The sequence below is a fragment of the Podarcis filfolensis genome (genome assembly GCF_964270895.1).
Source record: "Podarcis filfolensis genome assembly, chromosome: 5".
Taxonomy (NCBI): domain Eukaryota; kingdom Metazoa; phylum Chordata; class Lepidosauria; order Squamata; family Lacertidae; genus Podarcis; species Podarcis filfolensis.
Window position 1 is genome coordinate 23587393 of NC_139608.1, and position 19160 is coordinate 23606552.

Below are 19160 nucleotides of genomic sequence, written 5' to 3' on the forward strand. Positions count from 1 at the left end.
AATCAGAATTATTCAACCAAATTAACCAAAACTAATGATGTCTGGGGTGGTGAGGTGCACTGATGAGGATCTCAACACTCCCATGTCGTAAGCCATAGATGCATGCTGTGATCGTGCCTGAGAAAACCTCTCCCTTCTCGCTGCGTGCTCCTTGGGTACGTGAACCAATCACATCTTTAATGCTCTACTACTCCATGTCTGGAAGCTGCTTTCTGAACTGTGGCAAAATTGTATCATGCTCTGTACCTGCAATATTAGCGGTAGTAGGAGTTTTAGAAGTTCATCATCAGCAGGCCTTATTTTTTCCAAGACATCCAATATCCATGTTAAATATTCATGTCTTTCGAACAGTCCTTCCTTCAATGAAGTTTAGAAAGATCACAGGTAAAAAGACATACATAAAAATATTTATAAATAAATAAAAAACTTGTAAAGAGTGCAATTGGTACCATGCCCCAGTGCTCCATTACTCAAGTTACCAATTTGATACGGAAGGAGGGGGGGTATCTTCCCTCATCCTTCCGCCGGCCACCAGGGGGTCCGAGGCGATGACCTCGAGGACACCCGGTCTTACCTTGACCCCTCAGCCCCCACACCGTTACACAAGCACCACACTCTACCCCAAGCCCCATAAGCAAAGTGCCTTTCCCCTTTTCTCTATACGGGCCAAATAAGCCCTCCTTTTCTTAAGCCTCCCTCTCGCTCCATTTTACTGTGGGTAGACCGTATCGAACTGTATCCTCCATCCGCTACAATGGCCGCGTTTTAACCAATCAGAACCATGCATTCTTCTTGCTGAGCTAGCTCAGCGAGCTCCTGCATGCCTCATTTAACCTCTTGACAAGCTACTGACGGCTCCCCGCTGGGAGAACAATGGAACCGAAACTCGTGAACTCCTAAAAGTGTCAAATCTCGCAACAATGTATCTATTTTGTTTCCGACTTCAATTATCAATATGGGAATAGACTGAAATGGACTAAAACTTCAGAAATTCGTATAAAATCAGCCATAGCACCGATTTCCTTGGTTCTGGTGCCGATCGACTCAGTTTCTTCAGGACTTCATGACACCTCCTCTGCCTCCATAATCCCTCGAGCGAGGAGTCACGTACACAGGAAGACCCTAATCCAGTCAAATCACTCTGCCCAACCTTTCCTCCGGGCAATGCCAGGTGGTAGACTTTACATACTTGGACTATTGTCTTCCCATCACCGGTGATCAGGAAGCGCTTATCCGCGCATATCTTCAACTCTGCATAATTCCCCCTCCCTCCTCCATATGTTAATCTGTGCAACCCAACCTCTCTCTAAAATATTCATGATGTAATCCGTGTAACCCAACCTCTCTTTAATGTATTCATGACGTAAATATGATGTATTTTACACTGTATTCTGGGACATGGAGGGAAGTTTCAAAAACTCAGGTCACCCCTTTCTCATTGTTCAATCTCGCCTTGAACCTGTTGCGCAATAAACCTGGATCTTCTGCAGCTTGCTCCTGTCTCCGGCTGAGCTCATTTTCCTCCGCAGGGACCCGCGGACTTAGTCCGACGAGCTGGGTGGCAGAGCAGCCTCGCACCCAGATTTTACCGTAACAAATTAAAACTAAAAAACCCCCCAACAATGTTAAAGTAACATCCCAATCATTCAAACCATTTTAGGCAAACAATAGAATGATTTGAAGCAATCATTTTTTAAAAAAGTCTGATACATAAGCCAGTCATTCAAATATCTGGAAAGATTCTACAAGGGACTGAACAGCCTAAATATACTTGATTTCTGTGGCAAAGACTGAGACTGAAATATAGAGACTGTCTCCTGAATATTCCTAAAAAAGGTCTTCTCTTCTGTATCTCTTTTTGGGAGAGAGAAAGGAAGACAAACTCAGACAACAAGATTCTTGGATAAGTCTACAAGTTTTTCTGCTCCCTAGGTTTCAAGTTTCCTCATTCAGCATTCCTAGCTTTCATTGTTGTCCCCCTTCTTATCCAGCAGATAAGAAATCATATTGTTGTTGTTTGATGGTACAGTGGACACGGAGCAGAGGCGATTTAAAAACAAATCAGCTGCGTTGTTATTTTGCCCCGGAGAACGACAAAGTAGCACATTATTGGAAAAGGTTACCTGGAACATATAGAAAGCTAGCTTTTCATTATATTCCCACTGCTTCAGGGCTTGTTCCACCTCAGGAGACACAGCTGCAGAGCTGGTGCCTTGGCTTGAGGTCATGTGATAAAATTCTGCAATCTTTGCCAGCTGTTCTCGGAGGTATCTGGTTGAAATCTGAGTCCATTCTATGAAGAAAGAAATTAGATGAGTTCTCACGATTCCTTCCCACCCCCCATCAGCTGACAACATGAGGAGATGCACAACATGAACAATTAACATGATAATTAGCTAGACTATCAAAGTACATTTTCAAGACAATAAACAGCAGGTCTTTAACACAGAGCCTGTTCAAATGGCTCCTAGCATGACATTCTGCCCTCTGCAGTATCTTCAAAGCACTTTTGCTAAATGATTGCATGCTCTGCATTATGTTCTTATAAATCTTGCTTCTTTGCAGAATACAACTATTATTGGTGGACCCAACTGTGTTCTGCGAGTTTCAACACCTCACAGAGATTTCTGTTCTTGTGAAACATTTATGACTGAGCTAGGAAGGTTTACTAATTCAGGCCCATCTAGTAGACTGCTGCACAACAGATATGACAGATTGTGAAGATTGTGACAGTTTCTATTTTGTATTAATGAGAGAAAGAGGGAGAGAAATGCACAAGAGACATATAGCAATATTTACAAGCAGTGCAATTATATGGCTGTGAATGGCTATCTCTGGTGGGAAATAAAACAGATACACAAGAGGTGTTACCTCAAGTTTTAAAGGATTTTCCTCACATTGTATTATCAGAGCTGTTGAATTTGCCAACACTATACAGTACAGCCTATAAGCATATGTGTTAGATAGATAGATGATAGATGATAGATGAAAGATAGATAGATATCTTTATTGTCATTGTCCCATACAGAACAATGAAATTGAAAAATGACATAAAACATTCAAAAACCCCTAAAAACTCTGAAACCCCATTTTAAAATACACTATACTATACTATAAAATACACTATACTATAAAATACACTATACTATAGAGACCCCTTATGCTGCGTTTAGAACCAGAATTGCATTTGCGTAGAAACTGTTTCTCAGGCGGCTAGTCCTGGCCTTTATAACCCTATACCTTCTTCCAGAAGGCAGAAGCTGAAAGAGATCATTTCCGGGGTGCGTACTATCCTTCGCTATCTCTGCACCTTTCTTATGGCACCTGGCAGCATAGATTTGATCTAAGGTGGGAAGAGTGCACCCAATTATTCTCTCTGCAGTCTTTACAACCCTGTATAGCATTGTTTTTTCGCTGGCCGTGCAGCTCCCGAACCACACACAGAGACCATAAGTTAATACGCTCTCCACAGTGCAGTGGTAGGAGTGGGGAACACTGGCTTTCAACATGTTGCTTAACTACAACGCCCATCAGTCCTTGCAGGGATAGCCAATGGCCATGTGGTGGTGGGGGTTGTTGTTCAGTGACACCTGGAGGATTATGGGTTCTTGCTGAAGCTGATGGGAGTTGCAGTCCAAAACATTTGGAAGTTGGGGGAAACTGATTTAGCTTTTGAGGCCCTGCTCTGTGTTTCACTGCCTCCAAAAGATGCAAACTGGAAAGCAAAGTTAATTTATCACATCAACTGTTGAAAGTTAGTTAACACACAAACTTTTCATTTCTCACGTCAGTGGTCTGAATCAGTACACACACATTACGCTCCTTGTATCTTTCTGGCAAAGGTTATCAACACAAAAGGAGTTGGGATAACTGTTCCCCGCTTTTCAAAGAAGTACAATCTCCATCCTTTAATAGGAATATAACTTCTATACGATAATCTCCAGTTCAGCTTGTACAATGGGAAAACATTAGAAGAACCAGCCAAGTGAGTTTTCTCTTTCAGAGTCTCTGCTGGTTCCATTATAATTGGAGCATAAGAAAAGGGGAGGGCATTCTCAGAAGAACTGGAACAAGCCACAGTAATGTGAGCCCAAAAGAGAACTGTCATCTCCCAATACTATAGTCCAGCTTTACTATTCCTCAATGAACCTCTGAAAATGCACATCATTCTGTGGTTAAAGGCAACCTGAAGCTTCCTTCATGTGCATCTTAATATCCAACACACTGTGCTGTTAGACCAAAATTGAAAATTCACAACATAACTCTCTTGAACTTCATGTGCAAACAGTTTAAAGAAATGAATGTCCAGTGTACATGAATGTATTTAGGTTACTGTCATGAAGTCTCCAGCAAAGTAACAGCTATTACCATTCTTGTGAATATTATGTTGGATGGCATCCAAAATAATATTAATGCAAGAAGTTAGACATCTGACATAGCTAAGCAAACAGTAGCACAAGTGGGAGCACACAAGCATAGCTGTCACTGAGAATAATAATAACAACAAAAACAACAACAGGTACCATAAGAATTGTGCAACATCTTCCACAAGCAGAAAACGTACATTTATTTTGGCTGTTATGCTACCCTAAGAACGAGGCTCCCATTCGCAGAATGGCTGTGGCACAAATAGGATGCCCCGCTTGGATATTGCCACAAAGAAGTATTATAAAAATATATAGATACACATACACACACACGCAGCATCACACACAACAAATAATGTCTGACAATACTAAACCAAAATGCAATATGAAAGTTCAAATAAAAACCTTCCATGTCAATAAAACCAGCAAATGTACACATCCAACCCAAGAAGAAAAATTCAGGTTTCCCAACTCCCTCAATCTTAAGAATAGCATAAGACATCACTAATGTGTTGAATGGTTTCTTTAAATGTAAAGGTTCATCATTGTTCCACCCGATGTGTATGTCTTTAAGGGGCCAGAGCAAGGGCCAGAGCAAGATAACGAGACCCAGCTTTACAGCTGTGAAACATAGCAGGTGCTGCTGAGTTGTATTGATTAAGGTGTGTCAGCATTTGGGTGTAGTATATAAAGAGCAGCACCTAGCTCTCCCATTACCCTGGGGGATGGGTTGGTGGTTGGGTCTGGTTTGGTTGTTAATGTATTTAGTGTAAAAGGAGTTTTTGTTTTTCTTATTAAAACCTTGTTTAAGTTATTTTTGAGTCCTTTTTTTTAATGCATGGTCTCCCCAGCAAGCTCTCTGCAGCGCTACCATACTGCAAACAGCCAACATAATGAACATGCCCCTGAGAATGGATGGGTCTTCAGGGCCTTTCTGCAGACCTGAAGTGTGGCAACTTTACAGAGATCAGCTGGTAATGAATTTCAGAGTCACAGACCCACATTGTTAAAATGTAAATAAATTGTGAAGAGCATTTTGCAATGTCAATCTGCCTTTCTCATTTTTCTTTTTTACAAAATCAATAAAAAATATTAATAAAAGACGTAGCTAAAGCAGCAGGCATCCATATCACCCACTGCAAAGAATGCACACAGCAGTTTTTCAGCTATTATGTAATGGGGTGTAGGAAAACAAATTCACATATATTCACATATATCTTGCGCAGGCCACCCAAAAAGTTTATATTCTTCTTTAATGCTGCTGCTGTAGTGAGTGTTTAACACCTTTTTGTTGGCAAAAATGGAAGGTTGCATGTATAGTTTTTTAAAAATACAACAGAATTGTTTCTAAACTGCAAAGACGTAGCTGTAGAGCTGCATTCAGCATAGCGCTTAGGAGGTGACCATTTCATCATCAGCAGGATTTTTCTTGCACAATAGAACACACATACCAATATATAACACAAATCTTTTCCCCCACTGCAACACCAGATATGGGTACAGGAGAAAGTGGGGGGAGGAGAAAGGGGAAATCCCCTTATGCTAGCACTAAACTTCGCACTAGTGTGAAAGGTTCACTGAATACTAATAATAGAATTTGACTAAAATAACTGAAATATATCTATGGAACACACATTGATAGCACCATGCTCACTACAAGAACATGCCACAATAATTTATGGTACAAATCCATTACAATTTCCAATGAATTCATATATTTACCAAGATTTGGATCAGCAGCCTGGCGTTTTTTGATTTTAGCTTCACAAATGGCAGAATAGTATGCGCATGTCATCTTGATCAGCCATGCTGCTCGCAGCAAGGGCACAGAATATTTTGCTAAGTAAGCAAAAACATCTTCCTTTTTACTGAGAATTGGGACCTGGGTTGACAAGAGGTAAAAAAAAGAGTTAGCAGTGTAATAGAGACAAAACTGTAAGATGAAAAGTTAGAAAACTTCACACTAAAAGACGGACCTCCAGAAACAGTTGAATGATACATTAAAAGGTCACATCTTTGAGATATTACAAAATCACATCCTTTTGGCTTAGCTGCCCCACTGCGCTGAGCGGAAAAGAACCAGGGAGGAACAGATATTTTGTGAGTTCCATTTGTGCAGTCCCAGTAAACCAGTTTGTCTTATCATGTCAAGCCATAGTTTGGCTTATCATGTCATGCAAGCAGGCCAGCTACAAGCCAGTAAAGGAGAGGTGAAACATGAAGCTTCATGACTAATATAATTGCTTCAGCAACTTCAAAGTTTCAAAAGCACCCTTTTCTAGGTGGTGACACGGGAAGAATAGCATTATACTTGCAGGCCTGTCTGCCATGTTATTTCTTTCACACAAAAAACTGGTCTCATGTTCTACTCAACAGCTGAGTAGATTTTATTGTGGTGTTTCAAACATGGAAAAGAGAATGGCTCCCCCTATTCCGCTTCCAAAACTGCCATTATTCTCTCCCTTGTAATTTTGTCTAGAAGTCCTCACGTGCAATACAAAATGCATTCTCTCTACACTGCTAGAAAAAAGGATTCATTTATATGAACCCATGCAAACAAGTCAACAGGCTGGTTCAGAGGTAACGCTAAATTGTTCAGTGTTATGAGACTGAGCCTAGAAAAGCCTAACGCTAAACTATGATGAAAAGATTTAAAATACACAGAGGGGGAAAACCTAATTGCAAGGCACCAATTTAATATAATAATTACTAGCTATATCTCACACCACCCCAACCACCCCCCAAAAAATCAATACCCCTTCACTGATCAACATTTCCTTGATGTTCCAAGACAGTGATGTGAGATTTTTTGAGATGCACCAGAATTCTGCATTCATGACAGTGTTGTGAGAGTTCAGTGGGTACATTTGCACTGCAGCCACTGAGCAACTCCTAACAGAGTAAAGAAAAACAGGGGGAATTCCCACTTCTCCCAACCACTTTTTTCAAAATCTATACAATATGACCTGTTCCCAATATGGTTGGCACAGTCTTAAGTCACTTTTAATTTAATTGTCTCCCCTGTCTCAAATTTATGAAGCCCTCAAAATACTAATATGTACCTTTTTTGCCAGAATAGTCAGTGGTTTGTTTCCTGCTAAATCTGCAAACCAATTGTGAATTGCAATCTGGGAACGAGCAGTAACTAGCCAGTAATTGTCTTTGGCATTTACTTGCGGTTTCTTCTTTCCTGTATCCTGGAAAGTATTAAGTTTTAACTTCTCTTCTAATATGCTGCTAAAATAAGCTCCAATCTGATAGAGAGGGAGGGAATAAAAGAAACATACACAGTTAAGTATCTATTAAACACTGCCACGTACAATATCCCCATCTGAAGAGATCTAGAATCAATGTTGTTTAAGCTATCAGCTTAGTAAGAGTGTATTCTAAATTCCCTGGTGCTGCAAGTCAGTTTTCATACTGCAAAGGGCTAAAGTGATAGACCATTATCTTTTAAAGGTAAATGCTCTGTGCCTATAAAACAAAAAGCTATTAACTAAGAATGTGTGAAGTGTCTATCAAGGTAGACCCCAATACATAACAGATACATAAAAAGGAAGAAAGTCCTGTTGAATCAGAAGCAACATCCAAAATTCACAGTTTGGCAGTATCTTTATTAGGGCTATTATTTCCTCGCAGCTGTGCCAATGTGACTTCCTTTGATTTTTCTGCATTTTGCAGAATACCACCTTTAGCCATTCAGAAGCCAGATCTACAAAGAAAGGGACAGGATTCTCTACCAGCTGAAGAAGGGACTTTTCAGGAGTTATTGGTCTCTAGCCACTAGATATTCCAACCTAGTGGAGAATTCTGGGGAACTTGAAAGCTTACTCAGCATTGTGTGATTTTGGCTAGCCCTAATGAAAGTATTGTCCAACTTTTGAAACATATTAGAGACACACTTGAGCATCAGTGTCCCTCTGTGGGTACGTTATCTCCAGGTTAGGCTCCTGTCCAGCAAAAGACTTAAATATGTACGTTAAATATGTGTATATTTAACGTGACTGCTTAACCTGAAGCATATAACATCTGGCTTCACTTGAATGCTTTACATATTTAAATTCACTGCTAAATCAGAGTTGTAATTAGCACATAGGGTGAGCTGCACAAAGTCCCATCAACATACCCAGAAACCTCAACTTTGCAGTTACCACTGTGTTAACCCCAAAGAATTAAGAGATACAAAATCAAGAGGAAAGGTAGTTTCTTTTGCTGGAATCTTTACTTACAAATCTGTAAACTTACAAGTTACACAGAACATCTGTCTACTGAAATAATGAATACCCACAACTGCCTAATTAAGAAGAAGGAGAAGAAGAGTTTGGATTTGATATCCTGCTTTATCTATCCGAAGGAGTCTCAAAACTGCTAACATTCTCCTTTCCCTTCCTCCCCCACAACAAACACCCTTTGAGGTGAGTGGGGCTGAGAGACTTCAGAGAAGTGTGGCTAGCCCAAGGTCACCCAGCAGCTGCATGTGGAGGAGCAGAGAGCGAACCCGGTTCCCCAGATTACGAAACTACCACTCTTAACCACTACACCACACATTATTACTACTAATATTAATTCAATTTATGAATCACCTTATACAAAGACATCTCAAGACTATTAACAATGTATATAGTTGCCATCAGCACATAATAAATACAAAAATCACATAAAATGCCTAAGATTTATTGTCCAATCCAGTAAACACATGAACAAAAGCATACCCTAATCTACAAATATCTTCTCGCACAACCATGGCATGATCACCAGAAATAAATCTACACACTGAAGCCATTCCCAACAGCAATAATGTACACATTCAAATGCCTGGCAATGCAAAACAAAAGTTTTTGCCTTGTGTCTGAATGTGATCATAGGAGTGACTGTGAAGGAAAACACATGAAATTACTACACTGTCATAAAGGAAAGTACTTTTGCAACAAACCTCAATCCCGACCTTACCTTTGAAGGGTTAATGACAATATTCCTAGCAGAGCCATGCTCATCTCCAGAGAAGGCTGGCTGGTTACTGAAACCTTGCTTTACATTCACAGCCGTAAGTTCATCCTACAAAGAGAGAGTTTTTGTTAAGTTATTCAAGCTGTAGGTTGAAGTTTTAATTACTTTGCTCAATGCCTTTTCGAAGGAATTAAAATTCCTCATGCATTTTATATACCACAAAATGTCATGCTGAAACAGTAATGCGTTCCCTCTATACGCCATAGTCTTTCACATCAGTGTATTTTGGGATAACACTAGTCTTTTATCTGCAGGAAGTTGCTTACCAGGCCGAATGTTATCAAGGCTTAATCTCCTACACATTCACTTTCATCATCAAAGGATAGCATTTTCCAGGATACACAGAGACAAACACTGACTTTTTAATGTTCTGCCACCATCTTACACAGTTCTATGTATGTCAGCCAATAGAATTTGGATACCTTAAAGGCTTTCGGGGTTGGAAGTGGAATAGGCTTAACGGCTGTTTCCTAAATTAGATACAAGATGCTAGTACCTCTCTCTCTACCTCACACACAAACACTAAGGAGCAACATCATCACTAAGTGTCGGATTAGCTACGATGCCCCCTGTATACACATGGCTGCTGTAACATTTAAAAATCATCTTATCCCAGGCCACTAGACCACTAGACATAGCTGCCACCTGAACCATACACTGTTGACATGCAGCACTTGCAAAGACTCTGACCTAAACCTAGAGAATCTTTCAACTAGTAGATCACTAGGATAACTGCCATAGCCGGCCTCCTGGATGTCCCAGGGTCAATCTGCATGTTAGTTTAACCTTAGGTCTTTTTGTGTGCATGCGACTATTTTAATTTTAATCCATAAGCTGTTATTGTATATTGTTTTAAATGTCTATTTCACTCTTGTGAAAGCAGTCTCTGTTGTGCTTCTTGAACTGATCTTTGACCGTAATAAATTATTATTATTATTATTATTATTATTATTATTATTATTATTATTATTATTAGGACTGCACTTGGAAAACTGTACAGACTTCTGGTTGCCAAACCAGGGCAAGGATTCTGAAGAGATAGAGAAATATTCACAAAATGGCAACCAAAAAAATGATCAAGGGGCTAGAGCAGTTCACCTATGAGGAAAGGTTGCAACCTTGGGAGATTTTTAGTTTGGAAAAATGGTGAGTAAGAGGGAGGGGATATGACAGGGGTGTATAAAATTACACACTTGTATTTGCACAACTGCAGTGCAGTGCTTAAGCAATAATAACAACTTGGTCCCACTTGCACGTGACCCAGCCAAATACAAGTGTGACAGACAGCCACCGTAACATCAACTCTCTCTCCAAAAAGACAAAAAAAAAGTGAGTGACAGCACAGCAGAGGATAGGATCAGCCTGCAATGTACTGGAGTTAGATAAAGATAAATCTGTGACCCATGGGAAACCTAGCAAGAATCTTTGGAATATTGAGATGTAACTGTGAAGCCTGCATCAGTGGGGAAACGCTCCCATTAAGTTTATTTCAAATGGTTTAAGCTTCCCTTCACCCCCATCCCAATTCCTACAGCATGACTCAGATTCTAACAAGCACCCTACCATGGAAACTGACAGGCAAGGAGCTTACATAATGTCAAGCTCAGTTAAATGAAGTATAAAGTTGAGCACGCTGTCATTTGACTTGACTTGACTTCCAAGCACTCTCCTACTGAAGATACACAGGGCGACTGCATGGAATTGTCGCTTTCAAAGCAATGCACTCCATGTGACATACTACACTGGGTTTTGCCGGGTTATCAGGTTAGCTTTTCACAGTGTCAACTGGGGCCACTAAAGCCTAATCACGTTGTAGATTTGTGTATGTGTGCGTGCTTTATGACAGCACTTCAGCACCTGCATACTACTGGGTTTTTAAACACAGTATAGCTCGTAATAGTAAAGATATAGAACAAGTAATAGTAAAGATAGATGCTTGTTGTGACTTTATAATTTGTTTGGAAATCTAAAGGGACTGCGTAACAATCTTGCCACTTTCAAATTGAAGTGCTCACAACATTGCAACTTTATATGCCTACACTTCTTTTAAACTGCACATGCTGATGAATGCTTATTTAGTCTATTCAGAGAACCATTAATATTTCCCAGCTTTGGGAAACAAATTTTACCCAAAGTGTCAACCTGGGAACCACATTTTATCTAAGACAGGGATGGAGAAACTCAAAGCAGCTTATGACAGGAATAGAACAATACACAATGATAAAAACAAACATTATCTTAAGGAACAAACGAGTAAAAAGGCAATGGCCACATAAAACTAATCCCAACGTACGGATTTCTACCCTAGGGAAGAAAATGTGGTTCCTTTCTTTTGGAGTCTGCTAAAGATCCCAGGATCCACATTTCTGATGGCTGGGGGAACTGGACCAGGGTTTCAGAAGATGAACCAAGTTGTTGGGCATGCCCTCATATAATTAATTACGTTATTGAGACCAGTGTTAGAAACTGAGATATGAAAGCTGGAGCTAAATGGCACCTTAAACCTAGGTTATGGGCACAACAACAGAATGTCTAGGCACACGTTTTTATAACAGGAATACAAAGTTGAAAATGAATGAACTGCAGCTAAAATATTATGTTCGTTTTCCACATGGTCTAGTCCTTCCCCTGCCCACCCCCCTAATATTCTTAAGAGGGTCTCTTTTCCAGTCTTCAGAGAGTAGCTGGAAGTGGGGAGGCAGAAAAAGGTCCTCCTCTCCTTCCACTCTGCAGTTTTAATCTGAAATCTTAGGCGCAGTACTGCGCCCAGAGCTCAGAAGCTGCTTGCGCTAATGGAATTCCCTGTCACAAAATGCGCCTAGAACAATGGGAGTTTCGGACACTGAGACACAATGCAAAAGGGATTTGTTTGATTTCGTCAGACTCAAAACCTGCTCCTTTTGCATTTTTACTGCTGGGTAATATTCTGTATTAACAACTCCTTGAAAAATACTCATTATTAAACCAAATAAGGAACCTGGGACAAAAGAAGTATTTCTTCACTTGCTGCAGAATATTTTCATTCTATAATCTATATCAGGGTGGGGAACCTTTTCCAGTCCAAGGGCTGTATTCTTTTATGGACAATTTAAATAAGCATTTGTCTTTCCCTATAGATCCAACCACAGGACTCCAATGACTCCTAAACCAGCACCACACAAGCAGCTTTTTAGACTACACAGTGCTGTCATGTCAATACAAAAGCCACTTTGTACCATCTCAGTTTATTTGCTTAAAACCATTGGTCATCACAAAGCATCTCTCATGAAAACAAGAAGATCATTTAAAATGCCAAACATTACAGAATATTACCACATGCTAGATAAAGGCACAAATCTAGTTCAATCTTGTATCAAATTATGGCCTAGATATGGTCAAGCAGTTGTGCTTGCCTTATTTTCTGGGTGCAAGTCCCTGTTGCAAATAATGCTATCATAAGTAACATGCTTATCTTGGTTTGAAAGACAAATCATTTTAGAATTGAAAATAATAAGTTTCACCTCTTAAAGTGTACCTGAATGTGCATGGGTGAGATATAAGATGTGCAAAAGACAAAACATGACATGGATTTCATTCCAAAGGATGCTGGTGAAACCGAGGCTTTGTGGTTTTGGATATGAATCCTACTGCTGCAAATTAGGATAAAATACATGATTTTTTTAAAATGCACCCAAAGGCTAGATCCACAAGGGAAGGGGGATATCCCCATACACAACCATTTTGGGTCATGCCTTTGTCTGTAGCAGAGTACAAGGTAGCGCTTGCCTGATGTCAACAGACAGGCAGTTCCAAAGTTTAGGTGCTGCCATACTATAACTAATTTGACATTTTCACTTATTAAAGAGAAGAAAAACAGTTTGCCAGGCCTGAATAATAGTAAGAAAAAAAATCTGAGCAAATGATGTTTGCTATTTTAAACTTGAGAGCTAAGCCCTCCTTAGGCACTATAACCCGAAGATGGATGCTTCCACCCAGATCTGTGAGACCCTCCAGACATTGCACATGTTGCCAGAAAACTTCTGCAGCCAGGAGCCATGTGTGCCCATGGAGGCTCCCTGCATAGCCAGGAATCCTAATCTTCTGAATCAGAAGACAGGGTGGAAAATAAATAAGTCTTTGTGGTTCTTCAGAAATGCTCTCTATATACGAACAGAAATAAAAGGGCGCCAGCAAACATCCCTGTCTTAACCTCTGTGGATATGGAGTTTCCATTTGTCAAATTAAAAGCATTAACTTACCCTAACTCAAAACCGCATTTGTTTTTTCCCCAGATTCAAAGGTCAAATATTGACGTTAGCAAATGTGGCAAATTTTGTTCCACTAGGGCAAATCTCTATCCACTAGGGAAAGGTTGATGAGGCATCTGTTTTCTAGTTTTAACATATTTTGATATCAAATGGTACAGCAGAGAACACTGGCCAAGGCCGTTTTCCCCTTTTCGAAATGTTGATGATTCTTCTATGTCAACATAAGAAGCTTCCTTATACTGAGTCAGACCATAGTTCCATTTAGCTCATTATGTACCCTAAGTAGCAGTGTCTGTCCAGTGTCTGTCCTGGGGGAGTCCCAGGGCTAAGCTGGGGACTGAACCACGGACCTTCTGTGAACAGGGCAGATTCTCCACAACCTGATTTTGCTCTGCCCAATTTTCCTGCTCAAGAAGAAAGCAGCTATAGATTTTAAGAACAGACATCCAAAATACTAACTGATGTATAATTTTTAGGATCTTTGCTGCAGCCTATTTGAAGGGGATTTATATCCGATTCCCAGCCTCTGGGAAATTTACTTCTATATGGCAGAACAATTTAGCCAGCACTGTATGCCATCAGTGACCATGACATTGTGTCCTTTGGGAGGCAATTGGAGACAATGCGATCCATCAAAGAAATTATAACAGGTATTCCTGAATCTATAGAGAGGTGAAAAGAGACTGACAAGGCCACACTGGTACTCAGGAAAAGATACAGTACAGCAATACCATATCCAGCAGGGAAGATGAAAGATAACTGGTGTAGTCATCTATAGCTCCAAGCTAAAATCCCTCCAGTGTATTTTTAAATGTCCTAAAACCAATTGTAGGAAACGCTTATCCTCTCAAGCAGGCCCTGGGAATATCTTATAGAGAGCATCCCCAACTTAAGAGAAAAATCAGGCAACAAAAGTTGACTGATTGGGGGGGGCACACTGATGATTCAAGCCATGCAACAAACTCTAGCAAGAATTCATTGTAGTGTATTCCAACACTAAGAACAAAAAGAATGTAAGAAGAGCCTGCTGGATCAGGCCAATGGCCCCATCTTCTCCAGCATCCTGTTCTCACGGTGGCTAACCAGATGTGGTGGGGAAACTGCAAACAGGATTCGAGCACAAAAGCATCTTCCTGTCCTGTGGTTTCTAGCAACCGGTATTTCTGAATGAATGTTCTGCCTCCCATTGCGTAGGCAGAACATAGCCATCAGGGTTAACTTGTCCTCCATGAATTTGTCTAATCCTCTTTTAAAACCACCTAGGTTGATGGCCATCACTGTCCCCTGTGTAAACGAGTTCCATAGCTTAACTACTCACTACACAAAGAAATACTTTTTCTTTTAGCTGTTTGCAATCTTCCAATGTCCAGCGTCATTGGATGTCCAGGAGTTCTTATGTTATGAGAGAGGGAGAAGAAACTTTTCTCTACCCACTTTCTGACTCAACCACAATCGATACACCGTCAAGGACCTCTTCCTCAATCTAAAGCTGTCACCTAATAACAACGCCCATTGCCAATTTACATCAGCCAAACAGGACATTCCACATTTAAGCCAGATATTTGAAACTTAGGAAACAATTCAGTCTTTTAAGTTTTGAACAGAATGGTTTTAAAGGATAATTAGAAGAGTTTGGATTGGATATCCCACTTTATCACTACCCTAAGGAGTCTCAAAGTGGCTAACACTCTCCTTTCCCTTCCTCCCCCACAACAAACACTCTGTGAGTGAGGCTCGTTACCAGACTAACTTTTCCAGAAGTTTACTAAGAAGAAGACATTGTCTTCTGAGTGGTAACATAGTCCCGACCATGATACTTTACTGCTTCAGTATTTGGATGTTCTGTATTCCCATTATTTTGAGGACCTACCGTATTTTTCGCTCTACAAGACACACCAGACCACAAGACGTACCTAGTTTTTGGAGGAGGAAAACAAGAAAAAAAATATTCTGAATCTCAGAAGCCAGAACAGCAAGAGGGATCGCTGCGCAGTGAAAGCAGCAATCCCTCTTGCTGTTCTGGCTTCTGGGATAGCTGCACAGCCTGCATTCGCATAAGACGCACACACATTTCCCCTTACTTTTTAGGAGGGAAAAAGTGAGTCTTATAGAGCAAAAAATACAGTACCTTGTTGACTGGGTTAACGCTCCAAAGTACTTCTCCTAAAGTGCATATATGCCCACCACTATGTCTTCATAGAAATGAAACACTACCAACTGCTTAGCTACTGTTAAGTAACTGGGAGTGGGCTGCAATGTTGCGGACTCCCTTCGTCTAACCTTGGCACCAGTGGTGATGTGGGCTGTTCTTAGGACTAGCCAGGGCTCCCACTTAGCCTAGCATCTGAATCCACACTGGTGTCTTTTCCTAGCTCACAATTTACAAGAGGCTTAAAAAATGGTTTTTCACTCCTTTCTGTGTTGCTTCAGTGATGTCTTGAGTGACATAGCGCAGCAAAGCATCTGGATAGCAACACTTCCTCGAAGCACTGTTGCATGGAGCAGGACTGACGTGGCATAGCCTGAACCATGTCAGTTTATAAAGATAGAGGTGCTGGGGAGCTTTTCCTCCCTCCTACAGGGTTTCACATTAAACAACCTATTTAATTTAGCACAGAAGCATTGGCAGACAACTACAGCAAGTCTGAATTCAGTATTCCACATATGTAGCCCAATCCAAGGTATATTTACTCACAGCAAGTGATACTGAATTCAAAGGGACTTACTCATTGTTAAGAGATTTGGAACTGCAGCCAGTTTTCTAAGGAAGTGGTTATTTTATAGTTGCAAATCTTGACTTTGTACTGATTTATTCCATCACATGGGAAAATACCGAGCAGAGATATTCTAAGATCCGGGGGCAGCTCCACAGTGAACTCTGCGGGGGATGACCTCATGCACTGGAGCAGCAGCTTTCTCAACAGACTCCCATGATTCTTCAAATTAGTTTCACACATGCTACCATAACCCCTCCATCGGCAGTGACTGTCCACAAACTGAACACATTTTTACATTCAGGAGATGCTTCAGTTGCTATAATGTTATTTTAACTAGTATGTACTTATAACAATGATGTTTTAACAAAAGCTATGTACAGAATGTCAGGTCATTAGCATTATTTGCCTGATTTCAGCAGCAAGTAACAAAAGTTCAGTTTGTTTCACAAGTTTTACACACCTGAACCAGTTCCATTTCTATTAGCAGTGGAACATATAAATATTCGCGACCACAACATTGATTACAACATGTGATAAGCATATACCATTCTTAAAAATATGTGGTTCAATGTATATAGGAAATGGAACACATTTTAATTATTAACCATATGGGCCCTTGTTGTTTGGGAAGTTGCTGCTGCTGCAAACAGAACTTAAAATTAAAATTAAAGTCACTAATTATATCACATTCCAAAGATGACACGGTCTTGCACAGGTCATCAGGTGTGCATTGATTTGGTGTTGTTTTTTTTACTCTTGTCAAAATGATTATGGAAAAATGAACATAAGCATCCCACTTATCTACCCACTTAGAAATTGTTTTGATTGAAAAGCAGGCTAAAACACACATAAATACCCCAAGAAATCACAGAAACCTATGAAAGAAATGTGTTTTTTAAAAAATAATTTTAAAAAAACCCTGGTTCTGTAAATTGGGGAGTCACAAAACATTTTTCTTTACAGAAGCCTCCACAAGGTGAGAAACAAACTGATTTGAATTTACCAGCTCTTGCATATACCGAATCTTGTACTCTAGAAGACTTGGGAGACTCTGGCTGTGGCCACATGTCTTCAACTCTTGGAAAGCAGATCAAACAAGAGTCAAGAGACTATGAACCCACAGCTGGCTTTGATATGGGTGTGGGGATGACATCAAAACTAATTACAAAGATTACTATCTCAGGCATCACCCAATTTTTGATAATCAAGCCAAGGAATGTGGTACAACAGTAAAGATGGCCTAAGTGACAAGATTAGGATTCCAAGCTAGAATCCAGCTGTCAGTTATGTCATGCTAATATGAAGACCATTAAACTGCATTCTATATGCCTGGGATCGTCAATGTGGTGCTTTCCAGATGTTGCTGGACTACAACTCCCATCATCCCTTGCCACAGCCTTTGTTGGCTAGGGCTAATAGGAGCTTGAGTCCAATATCTGGAGGGCACATTGGCTGCCCCTGCTGTGCACTCATATCAGCTCTCAAATTTGGTCACAGCGTAACAAAACGGTAGCAAACAATAGGCCAATGTGTTTATATTATACTGTTGCTCAACAGGCCAATGTGTTTGTATTATATTGTTATTCAAATATGTAATATTTATCTATTCTGTAAGCTAAGCATAGTTATTAATAGTCAGCATTCTTCCCAAATTAAGTATGGCAGTTAACGTTTATTATTAACATTTGAAGAATATGCTCAACCTTTTTTTTTTAGCATTCCATATGGTTACTCTAAATAGAAACTTTTGAGTAGAGAAATAAAAACCTTCCATAAAGTATGTACAAGGCTTTTTAGAAAATCTGAAGTACAAAAAGAAATTAAAATTTCTTCAACTGCTCCAGACGCTTCCCAACCTGACTTTGGCAAGTGTAAGAAATGAAGACGAAATTTGGTTCCCTAGTCCAATACACATGTATCAAAATCTTCTTACATTTTGCCCTGACAAACCAAAACTGTGACTTATCAGCAAGTGGCAACATTCACCCAGTTATCACATTTACTGTTGTGGTATAAAGCAACTCAAAACTATCAAGTTGAAAGTTTTGGTTGGATAAGAAACAATTCCTCCTTTTTTAACACGTGGTAAAACTTCCCCGTCCAATGTACAATGCATATTATAAGAACCGCAACATAATTTGAATAAGTCCACAGTAAAAAATAGATCTAAAGGCCAATTCTCAAATTACAGCTACACAATAAAGTTCTGAGTGACACAAATTTTCAACAAAGCCTTCAGAACCACCACCTGTATTTTGGATACGGCAAGGTAACTGGAATAATCAGATGTGCTTACCCCCAGCTCCATTTCCCAGTTTCCCTTACACTTATGAGCCCCTTGGGGGTAGAGATTTATCAGGCATGCTTGCTATAAAACACCATAATGTACAGAGATGGCACAATAATTTCATATTGAAGTAGTGGCTTTGGGGGCGGGATATTATTTGCAAGCCATTTACCATGTGGGCTGGTCCAGTTCCACAGAGAGATACCATATAAACACCATACCTTCCCGACAACACTTTTCTCCCTGGATTGGAGGATAGGGCCTACCCACATGGAAAGAGGCTTGGAAACACTGCAGTAACATCGCGTTACTCCTGCAGCCACACAAAGGCAGTAGTAACACCTGGAAATTAGCCATCTAGAAATAGTTCACAGGTGACTTGTGGTCTTGAACCTTTAGAAGGGAACAGGTTAGTTACAGCTGGGTAGCAGGTGAGTGAAGGAAACAAGCAAATCCCTCAGCAACTTGCAGGTAGCCATTATAATAGGCCTTTCCTCCCCACCTTGAAATAATTACACGTTAATTGCAGAGCAGC

At 40.2% G+C, this 19160-nt stretch overlaps 2 protein-coding genes across 7 annotated transcripts in view; both read right to left on the reverse strand.

Annotated features, from left to right (window-relative positions):
- The window catches only part of MED12L (mediator complex subunit 12L), a 180406-nt gene that overhangs the window by 159185 nt on the left and 2061 nt on the right, over window positions 1-19160 (reverse strand). For all 6 annotated transcript variants that reach the window (XR_014547948.1, XM_083613020.1, XM_083613024.1 and 3 more), the window contains exons 2-6: window positions 9318-9422; window positions 7430-7621; window positions 6090-6249; window positions 2124-2293; window positions 247-357 (exon numbers count right to left, since the gene is read on the reverse strand). Coding sequence is in view for 5 of the 6 variants with exons in the window: in XM_083613020.1 (XP_083469146.1) it covers window positions 247-357; window positions 2124-2293; window positions 6090-6249; window positions 7430-7621; window positions 9318-9422 (738 nt within the window). In the remaining variant the exon portion in view is untranslated. The remainder of the gene's footprint in view (window positions 1-246; window positions 358-2123; window positions 2294-6089; window positions 6250-7429; window positions 7622-9317; window positions 9423-19160) is intronic.
- The window catches only part of LOC310762420 (glucose-dependent insulinotropic receptor-like), a 153137-nt gene continuing 143693 nt past the window's right edge, over window positions 9717-19160 (reverse strand). The window contains exon 2 of the mRNA XM_083613527.1: window positions 9717-9728. The gene's annotated coding sequence lies outside the window, so the exon portion shown is untranslated. The remainder of the gene's footprint in view (window positions 9729-19160) is intronic.